Source organism: Prunus dulcis, chromosome 5 (genome assembly GCF_902201215.1).
Source record: "Prunus dulcis chromosome 5, ALMONDv2, whole genome shotgun sequence".
Classification (NCBI taxonomy): Eukaryota; Viridiplantae; Streptophyta; class Magnoliopsida; order Rosales; family Rosaceae; genus Prunus; species Prunus dulcis.
In genome coordinates this window covers 16,630,792-16,656,334 of record NC_047654.1, presented here as the reverse complement: position 1 = coordinate 16,656,334, position 25,543 = coordinate 16,630,792, and the positions used below count along the sequence as shown (strand labels likewise).

The 25,543-nt window shown below is 38.6% G+C and overlaps 7 protein-coding genes and 1 long non-coding RNA gene across 8 annotated transcripts; 2 read left to right on the top strand and 6 right to left on the bottom strand.

The window, feature by feature from the left end:
• Positions 1–377: 377 nt before the first annotated feature.
• LOC117629320 (putative phospholipid-transporting ATPase 9) lies at positions 378–6,792 on the top strand. Its single transcript, XM_034361869.1, has 11 exons — positions 378–1,424; positions 1,541–2,901; positions 3,106–3,216; positions 3,340–3,616; positions 3,877–3,965; positions 4,058–4,166; positions 4,516–4,725; positions 4,832–4,957; positions 5,075–5,173; positions 5,483–5,674; positions 5,860–6,792. Exons 1-11 carry the CDS (start codon positions 1,032–1,034, stop codon positions 6,487–6,489), a joined length of 3,597 nt encoding a protein of 1,198 aa, XP_034217760.1. The 5' UTR covers positions 378–1,031; the 3' UTR covers positions 6,490–6,792.
• Positions 6,793–7,268: 476 nt separating this feature from the next.
• On the bottom strand, positions 7,269–8,335 carry LOC117627125 (probable calcium-binding protein CML15). Its single transcript, XM_034359054.1, has one exon. The coding sequence runs from the start codon at positions 7,931–7,933 to the stop codon at positions 7,451–7,453; it is 483 nt and encodes a 160-aa protein (XP_034214945.1). The 5' UTR covers positions 7,934–8,335; the 3' UTR covers positions 7,269–7,450.
• A 176-nt stretch (positions 8,336–8,511) lies between these two features.
• Positions 8,512–9,292, bottom strand: LOC117627126. Its single transcript, XM_034359056.1, has one exon. The coding sequence runs from the start codon at positions 9,090–9,092 to the stop codon at positions 8,685–8,687; it is 408 nt and encodes a 135-aa protein (XP_034214947.1). The 5' UTR covers positions 9,093–9,292; the 3' UTR covers positions 8,512–8,684.
• An 838-nt stretch (positions 9,293–10,130) lies between these two features.
• LOC117627128 lies at positions 10,131–12,075 on the top strand. Its single transcript, XR_004585730.1, has 2 exons — positions 10,131–10,633; positions 11,593–12,075. It is a non-coding gene; the product is annotated as an uncharacterized LOC117627128 (long non-coding RNA).
• Positions 12,076–13,367: 1,292 nt separating this feature from the next.
• On the bottom strand, positions 13,368–14,385 carry LOC117627124 (ethylene-responsive transcription factor ERN1-like). The gene has a single exon (XM_034359053.1). The coding sequence runs from the start codon at positions 14,223–14,225 to the stop codon at positions 13,551–13,553; it is 675 nt and encodes a 224-aa protein (XP_034214944.1). The 5' UTR covers positions 14,226–14,385; the 3' UTR covers positions 13,368–13,550.
• Positions 14,386–16,327: 1,942 nt separating this feature from the next.
• On the bottom strand, positions 16,328–18,345 carry LOC117629149 (putative FBD-associated F-box protein At1g61330). Its single transcript, XM_034361655.1, has 5 exons — positions 18,301–18,345; positions 18,200–18,205; positions 17,173–18,027; positions 16,925–17,068; positions 16,328–16,830 (listed from the first exon to the last, which is right to left on the bottom strand). The coding sequence occupies exons 1-5, from the start codon at positions 18,343–18,345 to the stop codon at positions 16,528–16,530; spliced, it is 1,353 nt and encodes a 450-aa protein (XP_034217546.1). The 3' UTR covers positions 16,328–16,527.
• An 869-nt stretch (positions 18,346–19,214) lies between these two features.
• On the bottom strand, positions 19,215–21,780 carry LOC117627120 (calcium sensing receptor, chloroplastic). Its single transcript, XM_034359050.1, has 6 exons — positions 21,459–21,780; positions 21,080–21,325; positions 20,398–20,590; positions 19,935–20,076; positions 19,715–19,846; positions 19,215–19,603 (listed from the first exon to the last, which is right to left on the bottom strand). Exons 1-6 carry the CDS (start codon positions 21,687–21,689, stop codon positions 19,351–19,353), a joined length of 1,197 nt encoding a protein of 398 aa, XP_034214941.1. The 5' UTR covers positions 21,690–21,780; the 3' UTR covers positions 19,215–19,350.
• A 457-nt stretch (positions 21,781–22,237) lies between these two features.
• On the bottom strand, positions 22,238–23,791 carry LOC117629148 (general transcription and DNA repair factor IIH subunit TFB1-1-like). Its single transcript, XM_034361654.1, has one exon. It carries the CDS (start codon positions 23,789–23,791, stop codon positions 22,427–22,429), a length of 1,365 nt encoding a protein of 454 aa, XP_034217545.1. The 3' UTR covers positions 22,238–22,426.
• Between the last annotated feature and the right edge of the window lie 1,752 nt (positions 23,792–25,543).

Below are 25,543 nucleotides of genomic sequence, written 5' to 3'. Positions count from 1 at the left end.
ACGCGGCGTCACGTTTCTGATAATTTTGATTATCTCTATGATCTGTCATTTAAGAAGTACGTCATTTGTCTTCCTTCTGACATATTTTTTTTAAATTTTTAATTCCTTTTCCTTGCCTAAATATTTTATCTACGGGAATATATTTGGGTCAGTTATTTTTCCAGAGATCCATAATGGCAATAATTTGTTTTCCGAGTTGTACATTAATTTTGTACGCCTCTTTATTGACCTTCTAGAAGACTTGGTCCGTACGCGAAGTTTTTCTCATACTCGTAATTTATAGTCTTCTTTAGCGATTGATATTTGTGTTATTCTTATATCTTTTTCTTACATTTGACAAAAAAGTCGTTCTGATTTGGTTTGAGATAGCGTTTTAAAGGGTGGAAATCATTCTTAATTTAATGAAGTAGTTGAGTAGTTCCCATGGGAAGCCCATTTCCACTTTCAAAGTTTGGCGATTCTAGCTACAAGTCAAACTTGGCAAGCTAGTCATCCTGCAGCCACTTAAAAAAAAAAAATCAAAAGCAATAGTGAATCAAGGTTCAAAATACCTTTTTGTCCTGTTTCACAGAGTCTCCAAATATGAAGTGGAAGACTTTGTGAATTTTGATTACAAGCTTCATCGTTGAAGATCTTGTTTCGCATTTTTTTTCCTTTTAGGACATTTCTATTTTGGCTAAAAAACTTTCTTCTTACTGTTTCCAGATCACTCTATTTTTGGGTTGGTTCCTCTTGGCCTTTCTTGGGGTAGTTAGCTGAAGTTCCTGTTTTGCTTTTCTCAATCAGTCAGTCTTTGGTCTGTTCCTTGGGTGACTGAGTTGGGAATTGGGCAACTTTCTGAGATTTGTTCTCATCCCACCACCAACCAGCTGGGGCTGTGGTTCAAGAAGTTGCTAGGCAGTGGCAGGCACTGAAGCATCTTGGTCAAAAACTGGTTGTTGGGTTCGTGGGTGGATTGATCAGTTGTTCAATAGAGTGGGAGTCATTTTCTGTGTTTGCACAATTTATGTGGGAAGTGTTAGCTGCAGAAAATGGGTGGTGGTAGAAGAAAGAAGCAGCATTTTGGCAGAATCCATGCCTTCTCATGTGGGAAAGCATCATTCAATGGCGAGCATTCACGGATTGGAGGTCCTGGCTTCTCACGGGTAGTTTACTGCAACGACCCTGACTGCTTGGAGGCCACTGCTCACAGTTATGAAGGCAATTATGTTAGAACCACTAAGTACAGACTTGCTACATTCTTACCAAAAGCACTGTTTGAGCAATTCAGAAGGGTTGCCAATATATATTTCCTCATCTGTGCAATATTGTCTTTTACACCACTTTCTCCTTACTCTGCTGTCAGCAACGTCGTCCCTCTCGTCGTTGTGATCGGAGTTACAATGGGGAAAGAGGCTGTTGAAGATTGGAGGCGCAAAAGACAGGTAAACTTTCTTATATCAACACCTTGTTTGATGCATTTGTTTCTGTATTTGACTATATTTACTTAGTGCTATTATACAATTAGATTAGTAACCAAGGTCTTTAAAACTTCTATCAGGATATTGAAATGAACAACAGGAAAGTTAGGGTGCATCATGGTGATGGAGTTTTTGAGTATACTAAGTGGAGGGATTTGAAAGTTGGGGATATAGTGAAGGTGGAAAAGGACGAATATTTTCCTGCTGATCTTATCTTACTTTCATCAAGCTATGATGAGGCACTTTGCTATGTAGAGACCACCAATCTTGATGGGGAAACTAATTTGAAATTAAAACAAGCACTGGAAGCAACTTCTAATCTGCATGAAGACTCGAGCTTCGATAATTTCAAGGGTGTAATCCGATGTGAAGACCCAAATGCAAACTTGTACTCATTTGTAGGCAGTCTGGAGATTGAAGAGCAACCGTACCCTCTTACGCCTCAGCAGCTTCTGCTTAGGGACTCCAAGCTACGAAACACAGATTTTGTGTATGGGGTGGTAATCTTCACAGGTCATGACACAAAAGTTATGCAAAACTCAACAGCTCCACCTTCCAAGAGAAGCAAAGTTGAGAGGAGGATGGATAAGATCATCTACTTCTTGTTTTTCCTCTTAGTTTTGATGTCATTTGTTGGGGCTACTGTCTTTGGGGTAACAACTAGGAAAGACCTCGAAAATGGAAGAATGATAAGATGGTACCTCAGACCAGATGACACCACAGTTTACTATGATCCGACGAGGGCACCAGTTGCAGCAATTTTGCAATTTTTAACAGCCATTATGTTGTATAGTTATTTGATTCCCATATCCTTGTATGTATCAATAGAAATTGTCAAAGTTCTTCAGTGCACTTTCATAAACCAGGATCTGCACATGTACTATGAGGAAACTGACCAGCCAGCCCTAGCCCGTACTTCGAACTTGAATGAAGAACTTGGCCAAGTTGATACTATACTTTCAGATAAGACGGGAACATTGACTTGCAACTCAATGGAATTTATCAAGTGTTCCATTGCTGGGACTGCTTTTGGGCGTGGAGTTACAGAAGTTGAGAGAGCTTTAGCCGGGAGAAAAGGCTCATCTAAGTCATCTTTAGCTGAAGAGGTGACAGAAGAAGAGAGTCATGTTGAAGACTTGACTGAAGCCAAGTCATTGATAAAGGGCTTTAATTTTAGGGATGAAAGGATCATGAATGGCCATTGGGTTAATGAGCCTCGTGCAGACATAATCCAGAAGTTTCTGCAGTTACTAGCTATCTGTCATACTGCAATACCTGATATTGATGAAGAAACCGGAAGAGTATCATATGAAGCTGAATCACCAGATGAGGCAGCTTTTGTGATTGCAGCAAGAGAGCTGGGGTTTGAATTTTATAAAAGGACTCAAACAAGCATCTCGGTGCATGAGTTGGATCCCATTTATGGAAGGAAGGTTGAAAGGTCCGCTTCTTGCACTTGGACTTTTACTGATATGGATAAAATAACTGTACTATATTCTCTGTTCCAACATGTTTGGGGTTTTTTATTTTTTATTTATTTTTATTACTGCAGTTTAGCCGCTATGATATATGTTGTTCTGAAGCTATTGTTGAGTTTTTGTCAAATAAATATTTTAAGTGCATACATTTTTTTTTTTGTTCTCAGAGCTTATAAGCTTTTGAGCATACTGGAATTCAGTAGTTCTAGAAAGCGGATGTCTGTGATCGTAAGAACTGAAGAGGGAAAGATACTACTGCTTTGTAAAGGTGCTGACAGGTTTGTAAACTTATTCCTCGCTTGAAAGTGTGTGCCAGAGTTCATTTTACTATGGTGCTCCTAATTTCAGAAGTTGACTAAACTTAGACAAACATGATATTTATTTGTTTATCCCACAAGCAGTGTCATGTTCGAAAGACTTGCAAAGAATGGGAGTGAGTTTGAAGAGAAGACTAAGGAACACATTAACGAGTATGCTGATGCTGGTTTGAGGACTTTGGTACTTGCATATCGTGAACTTGATGAAGAAGAATATGTTGAATTCAACAAAGAATTTACTGAGGCCAAAAATTTGGTTAGTTCAGACCGGGAGGAAATTGTCGAGCAAGTTTCAGAGAAGATAGAGAGGGATTTGATTCTTCTTGGTGCTACTGCAGTTGAAGACAAACTTCAAAATGGGGTGAGTTTTAACTTACATTACAGTGAAAAAATGACTCAGATACTTGCATAAATGTGTTGTAAAGTCTTGGTTGTCAGCAAAACTATTACTGCATTGCTTTTGCTTCTAATTACTACATATTTGTAGCTCCCAAGCAAACCAAACATTAGTACATATTGGTTTGTTATGTTCAGTAGTTAATACAGGTAATGACTTTGTTGGAGATTTGTATTTTATTTAAGACTAAATTTCATATTTTTTGTTCTTTCTGTGCTGAATAGGTTCCTGAATGCATTGACAAGCTTGCTCAGGCTGGAATTAAGATATGGGTTTTGACTGGAGATAAAATGGAGACGGCAATTAATATTGGGTATGATTTGTGACTGATTTGTATCGGTAGATGGATTCCAGTATAGAAGCATTTCTCACTGTATACCTTTTCATTGTTGTTGCTCCTTCCAGATATGCATGCAGTTTGCTTAGACAAGGAATGAAACAAATAGTAATAAGCTCAGAGACTCCAGAAGTTAAAGCATTAGAGAAGGTGGAGGATAAGTCCATGGTTGCCAAGGTAAATCAAATTTCTTATGGGATATTTGTTTTTCCTTTTGTATTGGTTGTGCACTAAAGGCAGTTGATAGGAAGGGCGAACTTAGGGTTATAACAGATCTCTAGGATTGTCCCTTTCACTTCAACAATAATTGTCCACTATACAAATAAAACAACCATGGCAGAGCATATCACTTGCACAGTTGCACCTAGGACTTTTTTTGGTTATCTAGTACATTTCTAGACACTTGTTTTGGTCACTGCATTGACGCTTAACTAGGACTTTTAGCATGCTAGTGTTTAAAACTGTTATCTCCTGGCTGATAACTGTCATGCTATGGGTGTTTGATGAAACCTTTCTGATTCTTTAGGCATTGAAGGAAAGTGTTGTCCATCAAATAAATGAGGGAAAGGCTTTGCTCACTTCACCAGATGAGAACTCTGAGGCATTGGCTTTGATTATTGATGGGAATTCACTCGCTTATGCCTTAGAAAAAGATGTCAAGGACCTCTTTATAGAGCTTGCCATCAGTTGCGCATCTGTTATATGCTGTCGTTCATCTCCCAAACAGAAAGCACTTGTAAGTTCCCCTCCCCCGAAATAAGTTCCAACACGTCTAAACCATTTTCTTAGTCTATGATTTTAAAAAGAATCAAATCCAAAATAGTTTTATTTAAAATAATCAGGTTACAAGACTGGTAAAAGAGAGAAATGGCAACACAACTCTGGCAATTGGTGATGGGGCAAATGATGTTGGAATGCTTCAAGAGGCAGATATTGGAATTGGTATCAGCGGTGTTGAAGGAATGCAGGTAAATTCTTAACAAGTTGCACCACGTGTTTTTGTTGCCTCATGAGTTACTCCCCTTTGAAATTTTGTTTCTCTTGATGAATTCTGACTCATCCTTTCTGCCAACCCAAAATTTCAGGCAGTCATGTCAAGTGATGTTGCAATTGCACAGTTCTGTTTTTTGGAGCGCCTGTTACTTGTACATGGACATTGGTGTTACAGAAGAATCTCATCAATGGTAAATTCTTTTCTTCATAAAATTTGAATTTTAGCTTTTCATGGTATTTTATTTTGTATTAACCTGTGATGGATCTAGAATCTTTTGTGGATTCCATCATTCTTGCTAGACAACTGTTAGACCTCAGAAGCTTACGTTATTAAGAAATGATCTCTCGCTAACACACTGCCTCGGGTGCAATCCCATCCTGCACGTGGAGAGGCAAAGAAATGCAGACTCCTTATATTTAGAATCTAATGTTGCTTTTTTAAATTTTATTGGTCTCAGAAAAGCTGAAATGATTGACATACTCCTTTTCTATTTTGACAGATATGCTATTTCTTCTACAAGAACATTGCTTTTGGCTTTACTATTTTCTTCTTTGAGATTTATGCTTCATTCTCGGGACAAACTGCATACAATGATTGGTATCTGTCACTATATAATGTGTTCTTCACATCACTTCCGGTAATTGCCTTGGGAGTGTTTGATCAAGATGTCTCAGCCAAGTTCTGTCTCAAGGTGGGTCCATGCACTTATGCCTTTTATTTGTCATTTCATGTAGATGGAGATTTTGTTTTCTTCATAGAAGCTTATTTCACATCAGAAATAATTGGTTAAAACTGGATATGTCCTGTGTCCATACCTAATATCATATGGTCATATGCTGATCTTTAGTCTCTCTTTGTCTTGTCTCAATGTTACAGTTCCCTCTATTGTACCAAGAAGGTGCACAAAATGTCTTATTTAGCTGGCGCCGGATACTTGGATGGGCAATGAATGGGGTAGTGACTGCTACCATAATCTTCTTCTTCTGCCTTGTGGCAATGGGTAGTCAAGCTTTTCGTAAAGGTGGGCAAGTTATTGGCTTCGAAATCTTTGGGGCCACGATGTACTCATGCGTTGTATGGGTCGTGAACTGTCAAATGGCACTATCCATCAATTACTTCACATATATTCAACATCTCTTCATCTGGGGTGGCATTGTGTTCTGGTATATTTTCCAGTTGGCATATGGAGCCTTGGACCCTGACATATCAACCACTGCCTATAAGGTTTTCATTGAAGCCTGTGCACCAGCTCCATTTTATTGGCTTCTCACTCTATTTGTTTTGGTCTCTTCCCTCCTACCATATTTCACTTATGCAGCCATCCAAATGAGGTTTTTCCCCATGTACCATCAGATGATACAGTGGATAAGAACAGATGGGCAATCAGATGACCCTGAGTTCTGTCATATGGTGCGCCAGAGATCCATAAGACCCACAACAGTAGGTTACACAGCCCGCATTGAAGCGACATCTAAACGCTTTGAAGAGAAGCTCGAGGGCCTTTAATTTTTCACATTCTTATCATAAGATAATGTACATTATTTCCAAAGAGGAGTTTTTTCTCTTTTACATATTGATTTAAGAGTGTCTTGTAGTTGTGCTCCATGACAAGCAAATGTGTCCCAGGGATTAAGGTTTGTCCTTCCAAGTTTTTGCTAAGGATATTTCTCTGTCTATAAGCTCCAAAACTGTTGCTTTGAATTTTGGAGTTCATGTAGAGAATAGTCTGGTCAACCTATTGTATCATGTATGATGTAACAGATGTACCATAACGCACAATAAGAATTTTTTTATATTTTTTTTATTGTATCTTCTAGCGGATGCTATTGCTTCCTAAATGACCATATTACAATCTTTATCTGCTTTACAAACTAAGAAAACCTCTTCAGCAGAACAATGTATTTCTTCTGTGAAGCCATTCTTCTTTGGGCATCGTGGTCCCAAATCCAAGAAAGCGAAACTTAGAAGCACCACAATTCAAGGAAGTTTGAAGCAAAGATGACTGGTTAATTTCACAGGAAAAGAAAATTAAGAAAAGATATCCAAAAGATATGTACGAATGCCATTGTGCATAAACAAATCTATAAACAAATGCAGGTTTCAGATTAATTCTATAAACAAATCTAGAAAAGAAAGGATTAGGTCCTCCTATCACCAAAAAAAAAAAAAAAAAAAAAAAAAGAATTCTGTAGGCTAATTTGGATCCCTGTTCATTGACAAGGGACTCTTGTTCAATTATTTGTAAACATAAAACTAATAGCAACAAAATTATCCAATGAAATGTATTGGAGAAAAGAAAAAAGTACTCAGCATATTAGTTTGGTGGTCAGAAAAGAAAAGGAAAAAAAAGAGTATAATCTAAGATTAGTCAAGCAGATGAGAAATTTTTTTTTCCTTCGTGGGATGATGCAATAGAGATTAACATGTTTACAAGGCCAAAACTATAGCATGTAGCAGGAACCTCTGGTCATGAGGGGGCAAGGCCTAGAAAACTTGAGGCTGACTTTGCCATTATGGTGGCAAATTCATTAAAGCTAATGACACCATCTCCATCTGTATCAGCCTCTTTGATAATCTCTGTTAGCTCCTTATACGTTAGCGGCTGACCCATTTTGGCCATGGACCCTGCTAGCTCTGCTGCAGTTATATATCCATTACCGTCACGATCAAAGGACCGAAAAACCTCCAATAGTTGCTCTTGGTTTCCCAAAATTTCTTCATTCATGTCAGGCAATATAGCACTGACCAATTCATCAAATTCCACGGAGCCATTTCCGTTTGAGTCCATGTTGGCTAGCAAGACATGGATTTGGTCACCTGAGGGCTTGAGGCCTAAGGACCGGAGGAGGGCAGCGAGCTCCAAAATGGTGAGGCTGCCATCTGAGTCCATGTCGAATCTTGCAAAGATTTCTCTTAACTGGTTAAGTTGATCAACTGCTAGTGCAGGCATTAGTTTAGTCCTATATTAACAACAATGACAACTAATAATATGACACAATCTACACAAAAATGACAAGAGAGATTGTAATACAATGTGACAATTGTGGTGCAGCAGGAGGAGGAGGAGGAGGAGGAGAAGGTGCTGAATGTGTTTGAGAGAGAGAGAGAGAGAGAGAGAGGGTGTGATTTTTTGGGTGGTGATTGAAAATTTGAAGGCTAAATATGGTGTGTGGAGACACCTAAGGACAGGAAAATGAGTCGGTGGTTTCGTTTTTGCCTTTTTTGTCTCACGCATATGGAACGGAAGGCTCTCTTTTCATGCGTGCCTACTTCTAGGAAGGAAGCTAAATTTTGGCCTTATATTCTGGCATTGTCTTTTAAAATTTTGCCCCGGTTTCTTGGTAAGATCTGAATTATATTTCACATTAAGTTCTTCATTTCTTTTCATTGAATCAATGCACCTTAATCAAAAAAGGAAAAGATTAATTGAGGAGGGAAAGAGGGAGGGATATATATTTCCTTTGGTCAAGCAAGTGCAAGGCTGGATCCCATGTACAGCTCACCTGAGGTGGCAAAATTCCCAACAAATGATACCAAAAGATTTTCACATTCAAATATATCAATCTTATGATCAAACAAATTTCCCAGCTGATCAGCAGCAGAGAGTGGTCGGTTATTCTAAAATGGTACATGAATCATCTCCCTAGCTATAATCTCCACTTACAACAAAAAACACGTACACAAGTTGTTGAAAGTTGTGTTCAAGGCTGTGGTGGAGGAACCTCTTCACCTTGTTTAACCTTAGGATCCACAATCACCTTTAGATTTGGTCCAACTTCCAGATCATGATGAGAAACCATGCACTGCAGCTGCCTGCACTTGCGCTTCAACCACCCTGCACAGCTAATCCTATGCCCATGGTTGATGCTCTCCAATGGCCTCAGTACCGTCTGATCACGACTCAACTTCCGCCCCAAAACGCACGACAGAAACGCAAGCACCGTTAGGACAGAAATCACTGCAAAGAATGGCCCAATGGAACCAGAACCAGATGTAGAAGAAGAAGAAGAAGAAGATAATGGCACGGCTTGCGGATAATTACTGCTCAAGCTTTGTCCTGCTGGCTGCTGCTGCTGCTGATCAGGCAGAGTTTGTGATGATGTTTCCATGGCTCTTGTATGTCTATGTTGTGCTTTGTTTTTGTTGTAAGAGTTTGATGATAAGCTAACACATTTGCTGCCCTGCCCTGTCCATAAGTGCCAATGCCTATGAGTGGAAGACAAAGTGGAAAGGGCTTAAAGCAGTGGCTTTCTTTTCATCTTCTTTATCTTTTCTCTACTTTTAGGATGTGGAGTTTGCTTTGCTTATACATGGCCTCATCAACAAAGCAGACTTATGCGTCATCCTGTTCCTGTATAGATAAATATTGAGATTCCTGTGTTAAAAGTGAATCCCATGTCATGTGGTTAGCTTCATGCATCTCATCTTTTTTTTTTCTTTTTTTTTTTTGTTGGTCAAAAAGGCCAAGAACAAAAGAAAACCTTAAACTCCTCTCCACTCCACCAAAGGTTAACTTAATCTTAACACTAATACACATCTTCATGGGATCCACAAATACAAATAGCATAATCAAACGTTATTTGAGTTCTTTTTTAATTAATACAAGCGAGATTCTAGACTATCCTTTATATAAAATAATGAACTTGTCTATCGCTTGTACTAAAAACAAAAATAATATATCCAAATAATGGAGCCCAAAACTGACTCCAAAATAGCCCCAATTGCATAATTTCAGGCCCAACTTAGCTTTGATGACATTAATTTCAGGCCCGACGGTTTAGACGGCTTTGGGCTGGAGGGATTATTGGCTTCAGTTCGCATGTACGATCTGAGCTGTACAAGCTGTGGGTCCCACTAAGGATTCAACATTCATGGATGGTTGAGATCATTCGCATGAGCTATAATTACGAAGATGGAATATCAAACGATATCCGAACCCCATTTTGTCATTTTGCAAACAAAATGAGATTGTCCTCAGACTACATGTCGTTCCCATACGTCGTTTTGTCCTCCATTGGTGGGAGCTGGACAGAGATCGCGCCAGTGTTCAGGGTAAAAACGTAAATTCAAACAAATCAGTGATCCCAAAATGCCCCTGGGAAAGTGACTGTACGACATTCCGTCCGTGGCTTCCCTATTAGCAAACAAAGAGAGAGGGAGAGAGAGAGAGAGAGGCTCTGTGTGTTGTGAGTGAGTGAGCAAAACCCGGTGACGTGATTCTTCAAATTCCTGGTTTTCTCTCTCTATAAATACACGTATGTGTAAGTACGTATTATTATAATGTTGTGAGATCTGTTTGTTTCTTAGATTAGATCTATGGTGGTTGACATGTTGTGTTCAATCGTTTGCAGCTACTGACCTTTTGATTTTTTGGTTTTTGGTTTTTGGTTATTATTTTTTTTAATGGAATAATTCTTTTGGTGGGGTGGAGTCACTGGAGGCAGCGGTTCATCGATCTCTTCCTGAGATTTGTTGTGAAAATACAAAACATGAATCGGTCGATAAACCTCTGCATCCAGCGCTCACTCTCTCATTCTTGTGTTTTTCTTTTTCCTTGTATTTCTGAACTTGCTCTGTTTGAAGTTTGATGTTGTACGAGCCTCTAACCGGGACCCAGAAGGCAAAAAGTCTGTTAATTTATTTCTAGAAGGTAAAGACACAGACTTTTTTTTGTTTGTCATTTTTTGTTTCTCTGCTTCCGCAGCAACCAGAATGGTTGGTGATTTGCCTTTGTTATCTTGTTTGTATCTGCTGTTGTTGGTTGGTTGGCTGCAGGGAATCAAATTGGTGGTTGGTTGCCTTTTGTTTCCTGAATTCTTAACCTGCACGCAGATGATCTATGACTTGCTTTGTTCTTAAAAGTTTTATATTTTATTGTACAAGTTCAATGTATTGATGTAAATTTTCTATTTTCCATGCTGGTTAACAGTTTTGTTTGACCTGAAAGTTGATTATCATGGGGTGTATATATATGTTGAGATGACTGAAATTTTGGACTACAAATCTTCCTTTCAAAGATTTACTCGCATGTCTGCCTCAGCAGAGTGCCCAGTGTGTGTTTCTGTGATCCATTGTTTTGCTCGTCATAATGGTTATCATGATACCAAACTGATGTGCTTCTCATTTTTTGGTGAGAAGCTTTGGGGGTGAATTAAATGCTTAGAATTCTTTATTATTTTTTAATTGTGGGTAGAATTCTGTCTTCAAGTAACCTTACATGAGTCTTTGTGATGGAACTTGCTCTTTCAATAGAAAGCTGGGTTTTCTGTTGTGTTCTTCCTATTCCCCTTTTGCTAGAAATCTATGTATACTGTTTATGTTGTTCAAAACATATTGCTTTCTTTTAAGTTTAATACTTCTGTATTTGTGGAATTAAATTGTCTTCTTTGCTTGTAATTGCTGTATTGTTTCCTAATTATGTATGCATGGATTTTAATGCAATGTCACTTTTAGTCTTGTGTATTAATCTTTTTCTCCCTTTTTCTTTTAGTCAAAGAGAGCTGAAGGAATTTTTTCTTCTTTTCCTTTTTATCCTCTTTTTTGGTTCTTGAAATTGGATACTCATGGTAATTAATCGGCTTCCAATTATTTTGTCATTTTCTTGAGCAGATGGTCAAAAGTTTGAACTTGTTTCTTTCTCTTTTGATGGATAAAGTTCCTTGGAATGAAAGTCTCCATTTGGGAGACATAACGTCATTACTGCATGATTCATGAACGTGAGGGGAAATTACAGTTATGGAGTAGCAAGTTGCCAGAGAATCTCGTAGGTCTGATGTTACTTCTAGAATCTGGTATCAAATTCCTTATACCATATTTAGAACTAGTAAAGCAGAAACAATCGTATGGGAACCAATCAGATTGTGGAATTGTAGGTAGGAGCCGGACAGGACAATGTTTGTAAGCTGTGTATATTCTGTTCAGCTCCCTATTTTGATTCATTGCCTTGTAATTCTATCGAGTAATATTAATTGTTTGCAGTTTTTTTTTTCCCGCTCCCCCTGCCATTTTGGTCAGTTTTGACGGAGATTTGGCTTCAATGTTGTTCTGGCTTCTGGGATTTTAGCAATGAAATCACCGATCTGATTGTGGCAACTGCCACTGGCTGGATTTCCAATTTAGTGTTTCTTTCTTAAACAGGTTCGAAATTTAGCTGCCCGTGGTTTTGTGGGATCTTGATATGTTCCCAAACCATGAAAAATCATGAAAGTGGCAAATAACTTAATTCTACTTTCGTGCTGGCGTTTTGTACTCTCGTTCTTGGTTATGGTCAGAAACTCCAAGGCATACCAACCAGGTCCAATGATTTGGTTCATTGAATATGGGTTAGGTCTGTCCGTTGCATCATGAGAGGGCCCCACAACAAAACGACGATGCTTTTTATTTTGACGAAATAGTTGTTGCGATAATGAAAACGACATTGACGATGGCTATGAATCTTATTATGAGAAGGGGGGAGGATGGTGGTGGGGGCGTTGCAAGGTGTGCCATTAAAAATGGCCACCATGGCCATGCCATGTTGGTTGATATTATGAACGATAACGAAGGCCAATTTGTCATATGTATATATGGCTACAGAAAACGGGCACTTGCAAGTTGCATGCACAGAGAATCAATTGTCAATTATGCAACTGGTTTGGTTTGTGTATGTTAGGCTGCTTCTATAAACATTGTGTTTATCATGACTTTTCAGGCGTGAAATGGACGTTTCGAATGTGGGAGTGGGACGTCACACCAAACCCTAATACAATTACAGACCCATGGCTATATGTTTCTTTCTTTTCCGTTTAGTTTCACAAACCAAAGTTGAGACAAGAATTAGGTTTAAATTTTTAGATGTATTTAGTTTTGCCAAAGTTGTTGACATGCTCTCTTGTCTTGATCTGTTTTTATCGGGATTTCAAGCTTCTACATTTATTAATGAAGATTTTTCAAATCTCTAATCTAGCTGAATCTGATTAATTATTATGCTTTGTATGAAAATTCAACATATATTCCTTTCCTTTGCACATTTTATCTTCTTCATTTCAATTCTTCTTATCATTTAATCGTATAATGTACCAATAGACTCTCTTTTATTTAGAAGTCTTCTTTCTCTTCACGCCTACAACTTCTTCCACGTGAGGTTCTTACAAAAATTGACCAATAGACTTTTGTTGTTGTCCTGTTCTTTTCTTGTGATGATTCCATCGAACATGTCCTTGTTGCGTAGGATGTTAAAACTATCTAGCTACATGTACAAGAAATAAAATAAAGGTAATATTTTCGCATATAGTAATGAACGTTATCACACATGCGTATGCATACAAAACACTAGCTCCTTTGTCTTTTTATAAATTTATGTACTTATATTTGAAAATTGAGGTAGATGCATGGCAAAACAAACATAAATTAATCATTTCCAAACTCAAAAATAACAAAATAACACAGTTTAATTACAAGGAGTACCTTGAATTGTTTTCTTGTTTCTCATATTGATGATTGATCACGAAATAAAGATCCCTTAACAACCCAATTTGCTTAGCTAAGCTATGACGAAACACAGAGCTGACAAAGTGAATAATATATAATTAAGCCTCTTGATAACCTTTTTCTTCATGCGCCTGTTGACATTGAGTTTGAGAAGAAGCACTGAAAGAAGGAGCTACAACAACAGAGGAATAAACTTTACAACTACCAAATGAAAGTGCACAAAGCTTATTTCTATCCTCATGATCATCATGATCTTGACCAGAGGTATTACCACTTGAAGAACAAACTATTGTTTCTTCAACAAGTGTATCGAAATCGATTCCTCTTATTTGGTTTCGATCCCATGGATTAATCTTCATAGACGAGGATCTTGCAATTGCATGGTTCTTCATGATTGCATGCTGAAGGAGCTGATAAAGCTTCGGATTCTTTCTCAAGATGCTGCAATTTTCTTCATGGGTATTCATGATGTGACATGGAAAGTTGGTCTTTGCATTCCTTCCTCTTAGAAGCCTAGCAGCCTTATCATAAGCCAATGCAGCCTCCTCTGCTTTATCAAAAGTCCCTAACCACAACCTCAGCTTCTGTGAAGAGTCCTTGATCTCAGCAACCCATCTTCCTGATGGCCTTTGTCTCACTCCAAGGAACCTTTTCCCACTAATATTATTGCTGTTCACTTTTCTCATGGCACTAATTCTCTCTTTATTTTCTTGGAAAGTTTCTGTTTGGAATTGGTCATCAGCTCGGACTTTTGTGCTGTCTAAGCTGTCCATGAGAGTAGGAGATTACAAGGGTTGGTTTAGCTTTAAAACGAAAGGGAAGGCATCTTTAATTATGTATTATTATAGAATTAGTGAGTACTATAAGAATGATGACAGGGATCATGGCACGTTGATTGTCTCATCTGGGTTTGTTTTTTCCACCAAGTAATAACATATATTTATATTAATTAATCAGTATTCACAGAACTCCCAAGAAAAATGCAGATTCTTATCAAAAGATTAACATATATGAATAATTTTGAGTTCGTTTAGAAAACGCCAAGACAAGTGTTGATAAGCATTAATGTTTTGGTCTCTTCTAATTACCATTATTATAAAAGACATGGATGGTAGTATGGAAAGGCGTGGATGAACGGTATATATCTTCAGCATGCATTGGACAGATTTATATACATGGCCATGGCCAGGCCATCCTTCTGTACTTATTTGACCACATTTTAAGTTACAAATAAAGTCTGTTTTTATTTTTTGTAATGATTAGATGCATAATTAACCTAACTTAACCTAACTTCAGTGTCATAATTAGCCTATCTAGAATGAGATATCTGTGGTTTCATGATGGAGAAGTTGAAAGGAAAGGAACTAGTTAGGTAGTTTGGCACGTAAGATAAGATAAAACCAAAGGGGTAGGATGCAGAGTTGTAGTAGCTAGCATGTTTCCTAGGGTTTGGCAGAACAGAAAAAGTTGAAGATGATTTGGAATTCTCCCTCATGAATAGGTGCATACAATAATTGACACGTGTCCAAATCTACACACCATGATCATGCAAATCTTAGGGTAGTTTGATATTTTGACAGCTGCCAGGTTGATGATCTGGGATGGAATATTTTGCTCAACGAGTTGCAGAAATGTCCAAAAGCAATGAGGTGTTTACAGGAGCTAGGCTCATTGTGATTAGTATATTATTAAACTCCCCAGATTAGTACTCCAAGTGGTATGCATAATGCATCCAACTGCTTGAAACAAAAATCACACCTCAAAAGCCCAAAATCAAACAGAGGCACAGTGTTTCTTTCAAACTTATATTCACCCTGCCTGATGCTAATTTAACTTAAAAATACTACAAGTTTGGCACTTGTCACATAATGGATGTCTTTTTTAAGTCCCTAATGCAGAATATGCCCTCTGTTTCATTGGTTTTACTTGTATTCAAAATTTGAATATATACCTGCACTGCAGAATTCTTGTTTTCTGAAAATAATCAGAATCTTTATTAGCCCCTTTTTTTTTTGGGATTCTTCATGTACTTTGTCATTGACGGCCCTTTTTTATTATAAACTTGCTCTCTTTCACTCTCCCTTTCTCCCTTTTTCTCAGCTGGTTCTTAGCTTGGCTTGCTTCTTTTGTAGACATGATGGGTTTCTGAAATTTCCTACACCTAAAACAAATAATTGCTTTGGGACCAGCCAAATGCCAAGATTCTGAATTGGATTTCTCATAGATTTGCTATGACATATAAAGAAATTGCCATGACAACCCTCTGTTTTGTTTCCAAATTCAAATAGTTAACTCACCATACAATAAATTTCTAGCCAAAGTCATCATGCATGCGGGCATTGAAATTTAAAATCTTCAGAGTAGATATTGAATTGGAAGTGTATATACACTAGCACAACAATTGTTTAAAACCATGGTTGGTAGTTGAATTGAGATGGCATGCCACACCGATATGAATCAGACCCTAATACAGGTTGCACCGGTTTATAAAACAATTTTTTTGAAATTGACTTGTAGTCTCAGATGTGAAAGTTCTTGAGCTACACATACGTAGATGAATATGACTACGAGGAGAGTACAGTACGTATGTGCACAAGTGATGCATTCGATGTTTTTCAAAAGTTCAGCACATATTTGGAGTGTCTGGTATAGAACCATGGCCTTGCCAATGTTGCCTGATTGTGTCACTGTTTTGCTTGATGCTTACTAACTTTTTGAAACTGAGACTGTTGTTGTAACAGAAAGCTCAAAAAATGCGAGGGAAACATATAGAGTGTACAAGGTTGGGCCGGAACCCAATCGATCACCTGCTATCAGACACCAGATACTGGTCCACTTCATTTCTATCAATAAAGTCCTGCATTCCAACAAAAAGAACAGAAAATTCCATCTCTCTTATATCAGGTACACATCTAAATTCTGAAGGGTACATGTACAGGTCCAAAAACCCTTAACACCTCTTAGTTGTACAGTAAGATACTACAAAGGATGCTTGGTATATCTAAAACCAGTGACATGTACATTGCATACAATATATTTGCCAAACAGAAAGTAAAGTAGTATTATTAACTAGAGCTAGAGGCATCCGAAAATTATAGCAGCAGGCACTTCCCTTCTAAGCTCATGTAAAGCATGTCGTCTTGCCTCTTCTTCCTCCATCACTACATCACTGTCATCCACTGATTCACCACGAATTAATTGTCGGACAGGATTTATCACAACCTTCTTAAGAGAAACAGCAGTCTCCATCAAGAGCATGAGAATTTTGACAGCACTTTGACGACCACGATACCCAACAATTTCCACAACCTCCAGGTGATGATGGGAGCAAGTGTTAGAAGCCTCCTTAAGATTTACTTCTGGAAATATGAATTGCATCTGCACCAACACCAACAACAACAAAGCAAACTGTCAGGAGTGAGACCATTAAACAAGAATCAAGCATCTCTCAATCAAAAAGAGTGAACAAAACCTTTAGCACAAGCTTCTCCAGGTAAGAACATGCTTTCATGAAACAATTTATTTGTTCAAGAATCAGAATATCCTCTCCCAACACTTCCAATTCCAGATGCTTGATATTTGCTAATGTTTGAACAGAAAATACTTCCATATCAACCTGAAAGAGAGGTAGAGAGTAAGGAACTATTAATTATTAAACATGCTGGGCAATTTCACATAAATATAAATATACACATCATTTTCACATGTACTAGTACTTACCATTCCATTCAAATCTAATCCAAGAGTATGGAGCTGAGAAAGACAGCCTGAAAGTTGATTGAATATCAGACCCCTGTAATCATCAGTAAGGATGCTGTCACGCTCTGATATCGACACTACAACGAGCAACGGGACATTGCTCAGCACCAATTTCAAAGGATTCCCAGAATAGGAAAATGATACAAGATTTGCGTCCAAAATCTCGATGCTGTCCATACTATGCCAACATTCTATAGCTAAAGACTTCAATTTCAAAGCAAAATGTGAGCCCACAATAGTAACACTTGTCAGATTTCGGCAGTTAGAAACTTTCAATTGCTCAAGACAAGGGCAGGTTAACAACACAAACCCAATATCTCCCCTGGTCACCCCAATGCTATTCAAAGAAAGATTTTTGAGAGCCCGAAATTTACTGAAACCAGAAGCTTTAGAAAACCCATTTCCCAAATGTAACAATTTGTGTGATTGTGCAGAAAAGTCTAGCACAAGATCCTGAACCCATTTCTTTAGTGCAAATTGGACCCACCTGTCAATGAAAGGTGTGAAAGAAAAATCCAAAGGGAAACATACCCTAAATTTCTCAATGGTTGGGCCTGTATGCATCTTCACCACACTATCCACCCAATTTACATATCTCCAACATTCCTTATCTTCGGAATCTTGGTCTTGGTAACGGCTGCAATGGGTTAAAGGCTTCATATTCTTCTCAAAATCAAAATCAAGCACCAGACAAGAAGTCCAAACATATCGCCACTTGCGAGAAAGTACACTAGTTGCTACAGCTTCCTTTAAGGGCAAGAGAGACAGAATCTGATCCAGAATATCATTGGGCAAATTCCATAAGTTGTCCTGATCCTAAAGAACAGAAAACAAAATTAAAAATGTTACTGGATGTTATTTCATTTCATAGTTGCATGAAAATTATTGAACATAATGAAAACACAAGAATCTCTACATTTTCCTATATGTATTCAGAAATTTGAGGTAATGAAATTATTATATGCATCGAAAACACAAATATCTTTACATTTCCCTGTACCCATTCAGAAGTATCAGAGTTAATGCATGGTTCTGTCAAGTTCTTGATTTAATCTAATGACAGCTACACGAAGGATAGTCTGTATTTACCTTTTGTTCCACGCCTTTAGAAACTGGGGCCTTTCGATTCTCCATAAATGTCTCTTGCAATCAGAGCTAGTGGGGTTTTTCGATTTCTTGAATGGCAAGCGACAGAAAGATGGAGGGTTGGGGTTGGAAATTGGAACTTGGAAGCTTCTCGAGAAAGTTAAGAGAGAGAATTTGGGTGTTTTGTAGATTAGCGAGTTGTGTTGGTTTGGGTCGTGTAATGTTGATTCGCGAGTGAGTTTGTGTTTGTTGCTTTTACAGAGCAGAGCAGAGCAGAGAGTTTGGGCGTGCTTGGTAGAAGCTGAACAGAACCGCCAAAGAGAGATTTCAAAAGTCACTTTTCCTTTAAGTTTTCTGGGTAATTACCTAAATACCCTTTCTCACATCAGCCTGAAAAGTTGGAGGTTGCCTTTATAGAATTTTTAATTATAACTAAGTTTATCAACTAATTAAACGGATTTTCACACCCCTTCCCTCCCCCCCCCCCCCCCCCCAAAAAAAAAAAAAAAAAAAACAAAAACAAAAAAACTAATTAAACGGAGCCACGGCGTATTATTGTTTTTCTCTCATGATATTATTATTGTTGAGTTATCTTTTAGATCTCCAGTATAAAGTTGAATTCCATTTAATTTAAGAATTCAAGGTTCATTCTGGGTTTCCAATTTACCGCCACAAGTGAATTCTGTTTCACAGCTGTTCTTTTCGGAATTTTTTTGACAGCTTTTCTTCTAGGAAACACTAATGGAAAGAAGTGAGGTAACATAGTACAATCACACCCTTAAAGTCGTCTTAGCTGGCATATCTTTGCGTAGCCTCTAACTCTAAGCATGAGAGATGAGACGAGGTCATTCGTTTGCATATAAATATTGGAATATAAAGGCAGGCAAGAAATGAATTACAAAATAGACAAACTAACATCGATCAAAGAATCACACGAGAAATGATTCAATTCAAGGGGACCCTCCTCTAAAATCAAGTATGCACATTAAGAGACGGAGCATTTTCCAAGCAAAAATATGTTCAAAAAAGAAAACAAATTTATAAACTAGTTTATTAGTCGGAGCCAGGAAGAAGCTTTCGACCAGACTGAGCTGCTGTGCTGCTACTAGTACCAAAACGTCTAACCGCTGCTGGGATGACTCTTGATGGTGAAAGCACCTCAGCAAAAGATAAATTGTACGAATCCGCCCCTAAACGACTTTGTAACCATCCCTTGCTTCCAGAGAACCCATCTGCTACAGTCCAGCACTTCTTAAAGCCTAGACTAGTTAGTGCTCTTGCGACTATTTTGCCTGAATCCGAGTACCTATCGTTGTGCATGAAACAAAAAACAAGAACAAAATAATGTCATGACTTGATCAAAGAGCAAAACCAAATCAGGTAGTAAATAATGAATGTGGGTTATGAAAGAACCCACGAGTCCAAGATCACAATGTTGGAGCCCTTGTTAACTTTCTTGAGAAAAGAAATCTTCAAAGCTGCTATCTCAGCCTCTACTTTCTTCGCATTTCTGACAAGACCTCGCAATTTGCTTGGTAGTTCTTCTAAACTGAAAAACTCGAGGCAACCATTCATAGTTAAGAAGATGCAGAAAGGGTACAAACTAAAGGGTTGAGGAGGCTCGCCAAATTACTCACGGAATAGCAATCATTTTGCTTTTGGCGCTAGATGGTAGGCGGGGAATGCCTGCCTTGTCCTTGTCCTTCTCTGGTCGAATATCGATCAGAAGGTAATTCTTTGTAGATATGAGATCAAGGGTTTGAGCAGGGGTAAGCGAACCTGGAGTTAGTACAACAAAACCATAGCACATTAGTCCATTCCATCCTTAATGCAGCATTGCAGATTCACTTGGATTGCATGCATTTAGTATCATATGAGATGAGTAAATCATAAAATGTGGCGACCGATCACAAAATATGCAATCTTCAACCCACCATATCTTCTAAACATTAATTACTTGAATTCCAAATTGGTCAATACGGTGCATAAGCATAAATGCGGTTATATTCAAGCAGAAGACGTCATTGTTTATTCTTGTTTCAAATATGTTTAAACTTTTACAGACATGAAGCAATTCTATTTCATAATAAAAGCATGTACCTTTGTAACCTCGGAGACTAAAAGAGAGAGCAGACCAGATGGGAGGAAGAAGAAGGTATGTGAGGAATAATGCTCCAGCAGTTCCGGCAATCACAATAGGATCTGCTGATGAGATGGTCTGAATAGTTGATGAAGCAATGGGCTTTGCCTCTTCAATTACTTTAGTGGTCTGCCCTGCTGCATCCGCTACCGTCTGAGACCAAATTGATCATTCAGTCAGTGCATTAAATTTGAGAAAACAGGGTGTTTAGTACCCAAATCTATAGCTTATGATTATCCATTTTCCTATATATCATGGATTTACAATCTTACTTTCTCCACATAAAGGTCTATGAAAGTGTTAGGAAGCATGTTCCACTAATAATGAATGAGTGCATTGCATAGTGAACCAATTCCAACTACATTAAATTTATCAATACATTCACTGACGTAGTGAATCTAAAACTACTACATTCCAACTACATTGCATTCCTTACTAATATTCTAAAATGCAGTCATATTGTTGAAATGGAACCCCAATTCAAACCAAACTAACTACTAAAGACAGATTCTCCACAACATTAACAAGTTCCTTCCAATTGCATGAGTTATGGGGCTTGATTTCACTTCATTGCAGCCAAAGAGTGCCTAGCTAAAGAACACTGCGCACCTATTTAAGCGGAAATTGGAGCAAAGTAAATACCTTTGCAGCACCCAGAACAGGCTGCGTATCAAAGCCTGAGCTTTGTATTGCTTCTTGGGCTTTCTTTGAAACCTCGGAAATTGTAGGAGAGGCTATCTTCAGCGCCTGCTCTCCAGCCTGTTTCGCAATCGGCAATGCCACATCAATGCCGGGCTTTACTGCATTTAAAATAGCTTCAAGAACCCGCTCTGTTCCTTCAAAAACAGTCGAACCCGCTTGCTGAACCTGGTCAATTGTCTGCTCCACCTACCAATTCAAGCATAAAATAAAAAAAGCAGGCAGCTTTAAGGAATTGGTGCCAACCCAAATCAAATAAAACAACTACAGAAGAACCATTGTATGGCTGCAATGTCAAATTGTCAAGATGAAATGTATTTACTTCAGTAAGGGAAGAGACTATCTGATCTTTGGAGAGGCTAAAAGCATGGGCTTCAAAGGGAGAGGTGAAGAGGGCCAAGAGAGAGATGGTTGATGTTGGCAGTGATACAGAGGTGGGTCTGAATTTGGGTTTGAGAGAACATTTGGTTGTGGCTGATACAGAAGGAGAAGGAGAAGGAGGCAGGGAAGGTCTTGGGGTAGCTGAAGCCCTGATGGCCATCTCCACTGCCATCTTTGCCACTCTCTCACAGTGTCAGTGGCAGGAGTTGAGTGTTTTTTACTGTTTTTCGGTTCATGGATCAGAATGATTTTTTGTGATGGGAAATCAGTGGCCAAGATAAGGGAAGTTTTTGGCCAACGATAAAATGGCCTTCTATGATTGGCTTGTGATGTCCTATGTGGCATTCATTCTAATTAATTAAGTAAAAGACCCACACACACCAAGCAATCCACTGTGACCTCTCCACCAACCAGTAATGCTGATGAACTAAATGATACATTGTGCAATAATACTACTAAATACCAACTCACTACACCAAATTTGAGATACTAGCTTGTTCCACTAAATTTGAGACACCAACTAATATGATAGTGCTTCATTTGTTTGCATTTTGACCCTACTCTAAACTTTATTTAGTCAAAACAAATAAGAAAGATACATATTTAAGCATTTTTGTTACAAGCATTCAGAATATTCCTCAACCACGGGTTAGATATATTGTTTTGACTTTTAGCCCTCAAGCCTCAACCATAGCGTGTAGTTTTTGAAAGTTGGGCATTGTTTGACTTCAATACAACGATAATGCAAACAAACAACAAAGGCAAACTATATTTGGGAAAAATCCAGAAATAAAAGTATCCTTCGTCCTCCATTTAACTGAAACCTCCTAACAACATATAGCTTTTCAGCTTCTTTCTTCTTTTCAACATATAGAATTCTGTTCTCCATGCATGAGGAGAGTAGGGTAATTAACACTGACATGGTGTTGGTGGCGCCGGAAGTCCATTGAAAACCGCAAGAGCAATTTCTGGTGCAACTGTGGAATTTCCCAATCCAAAGCTCTTGATTTTAGATATAGACTTCCTCAAGGAGCCATATGCTTCCTCAGTTTTAACTGCAGTATTATTAGCTTGTTGCGTGTCAAAGTAGTCTCGAGGATCCTTCATACATAATAATTGAGCAACAGGAAGATGGTGAGGTTCTTGAACATCCTCCATCTCAGTCGTCCGAGCAATCCTACCAAATCTCTCCTGCACACCACTCTTATCAGCCTCCTCCTCTCTTGACCGCATTATATTAAATGCCTCTGCAACACTTGACGTATCTTCTAAATCAACTTCAACGATGCTTCTTCCTTGAAGAACAACAGCGCCTTGCCGGTTAAGGTCTTGTGATAAAGTTCTCCTCCTCTTGTACACCACATCCCGAAAGAATATGATCCCATGATCTGGAAGGTGCGTATAATCGTCTCCTTGGTCAGCTTCCATGTCCAAAGTTGGATCGACCCGTCGAAGCTTTCGACGAGCTTCCCTCCCCAATACCTCATCCTCCTCCAAAAGCATTGCCAATTCCTCATCATCGGCGGCTTCTGCTTCAACTGCAGCAGCATTCCCTGTGCTTCGGAGGTATTCAGCTCTGAAATACTTTGTCCAGAAGTCTTTCTCCGTCGTCTTACTGGGAACCAGAGCAAGAAATGCCTGATGAACAGCTGGTTTCAGGGCAAAGATCTGATACTTAATATCTGCAGTCAAACTGAAAGTAACCTTGTTCGTTCGACCATCCGTCATGGGTTTGGTGTCCATTATCATTGAGCTTCTGAAACCAGCCCGTTGCTTGGGCTTTGGACGGCTATCTACATCACCAAACTTCTTCCTAGCTTCCCAGAATTCAGCTTCTGTTAGGACACCACGCATTACATACTGCATATGAAGTTTCTGCAATTCACTGTTTTCTTGTAATAGCTTCATACGGTGCATTATTTCTGCTCTACTGACTTGTTCATCAGAAGAAGTAGGTTTTGCAGCTTCTCCACGCTTAGCAACGGCATTGGCTACAAACTCTCGGCATACATGAAGATCACGAAAACTTGCAAACTCAAAGATGTAAGTTTTGTCCCTTTCACTGAGATGAAGCCAAGGTGATCTATCTCCTCCCTCCTTAGTGTTTTTTAGACCTGTAATTTGTCTAAAGTCCACATCGAGCGCTCGTTTTGCTGTTGACGCGTTTGGCCTGAACACAAACTTGTTCTCCGTCATAGTTAAAACCCCAAGAGTCCCAGGATCTCTCACTGTGGCCTTGTAATTAGCACGCTTCACCAGTTGCATACACCACATCTTCTTCGCAATTGGTATTTGGTGCAAATAATAAAATTTCTCAAAACCTAAAAGAAATTCGAATAAATCAAAGTTGGAAAAATCTCAGAAGAGTTTAGAGTATTTGAGGCAATATTGATGTGCAGAGGTGCTTTTGTAGACCGAGGGAACGCTATTTAATGGGTTTTCTGTCCCCGGTTATTATTATTATTTTCCCATTCCAGGTAGGATTATTCGAATTATTTCCTATTCCTAGTAGGATTAGGATGTTAGCATATGCAGAACATTATCATGCATATAGATTCATTCAAAGCATGTAATCAATCTTAATGAAAATGCAGAGAGCTTTAGAGTAGAGAAAGGTCAGATTTGTGTGTGAGAGAGAGAGAGCTTGAAGAAGAATGCTAGCTGTCTCAGCTCAGCACCAAAAACATGCATATATTCTCTTGCTGACCAAAACCGTTACAAAGAATATATTCCCTATAACAACACACAATCTAACCAATCAATCATAACCCTATAAGATAATGACAAGTGGCAGAATGCTATTACATTCCTGCTGTACACTTGGACTATGATCCAGGGCAGCCTTTCTAACAAGAATAGAACCTTCTTATTCTAATTCCATCACAGCAGCTACACCTATACACCAACACTCCCTTCTAGGTGTTGCGCTGAAATAACACCTAGAGCCTTCCTCAAATACTCAAATCTGTCTCTTGCTAAAGGCTTGGTGAAAATGTCAGCAAGCTGCACTTCTGTTTTGCAATATAGCAAATCTATCTCACCATTTTGTAGAGCATCTCTTATGAAGTGAAACCTGCGGTTGATGTGTCTGGTTTTGTGATGATGAACAGGATTCTTAGATATAGCAATAGCTGAAGTGTTGTCACACAACAACTGAGTTGGTTCTACCTGTTCCTCTCCAAAATCAGATAACACAAACCTCAGCCACATAGCATGTGCAGTAGCTTCTGCTGCACTCATGTACTCAGCCTCTGCTGTTGACAGAGCAACACTACTTTGCTTGATTGAAGCCCAAGAAAATGCACCTGACCCCAAGTTGAAAGCATAGCCTGATGTGCTCCTCATGTCATCTTCACTTCCACTCCAATCACTATCACAATAGCCAATTAACACAGCTCCTTTTCCCTTATCATAGGCAATTCCATAGTTTATGGTGCCTTGAACATATCTTAGCACTCTCTTTGCTGTTCCCATGTGCTTCTTGGTTGGATTATGCATGAATCTAGCCAAGAGGCTTGCTGCAAACATGATGTCTGGTCTGGTTGCAGTCAGATAGAGCAAGCTCCCCACCATTTGCCTATACAATGTCTCATCTGCTAGTTCACTTCCATCCACTTTTGACAACTTTTCATTCACTGCCAGTGGTGTTGCAACAGACTTGCAATCCTTGAGTCCAAATTTGTCAAGTAAGGTCTTTGCATACTTCTTTTGGTGGAGGAAGATGCAAGAATCAGTTTGTAGGACCCCAAGACCAAGGAAATGATGCAACAGCCCTAGGTCAGTCATCTCATATTGTCTCATCATATCATCTTTGAATGCAGCCATCATTTCTTTTGAGCTTCCTGTGTAGATAATATCATCTACATATAGAGACACAATGAGAATACCACTTGTAGACATCTTAGTGTACAAAGTAGCTTCACTTGGACTTCTATAAAAACCAGTCTTGATGAAATAAGAATTTATCTCATCATACCAAGCTCTTGGAGCTTGTTTCAAACCATATAAAGCCTTTTTCAGCTTATA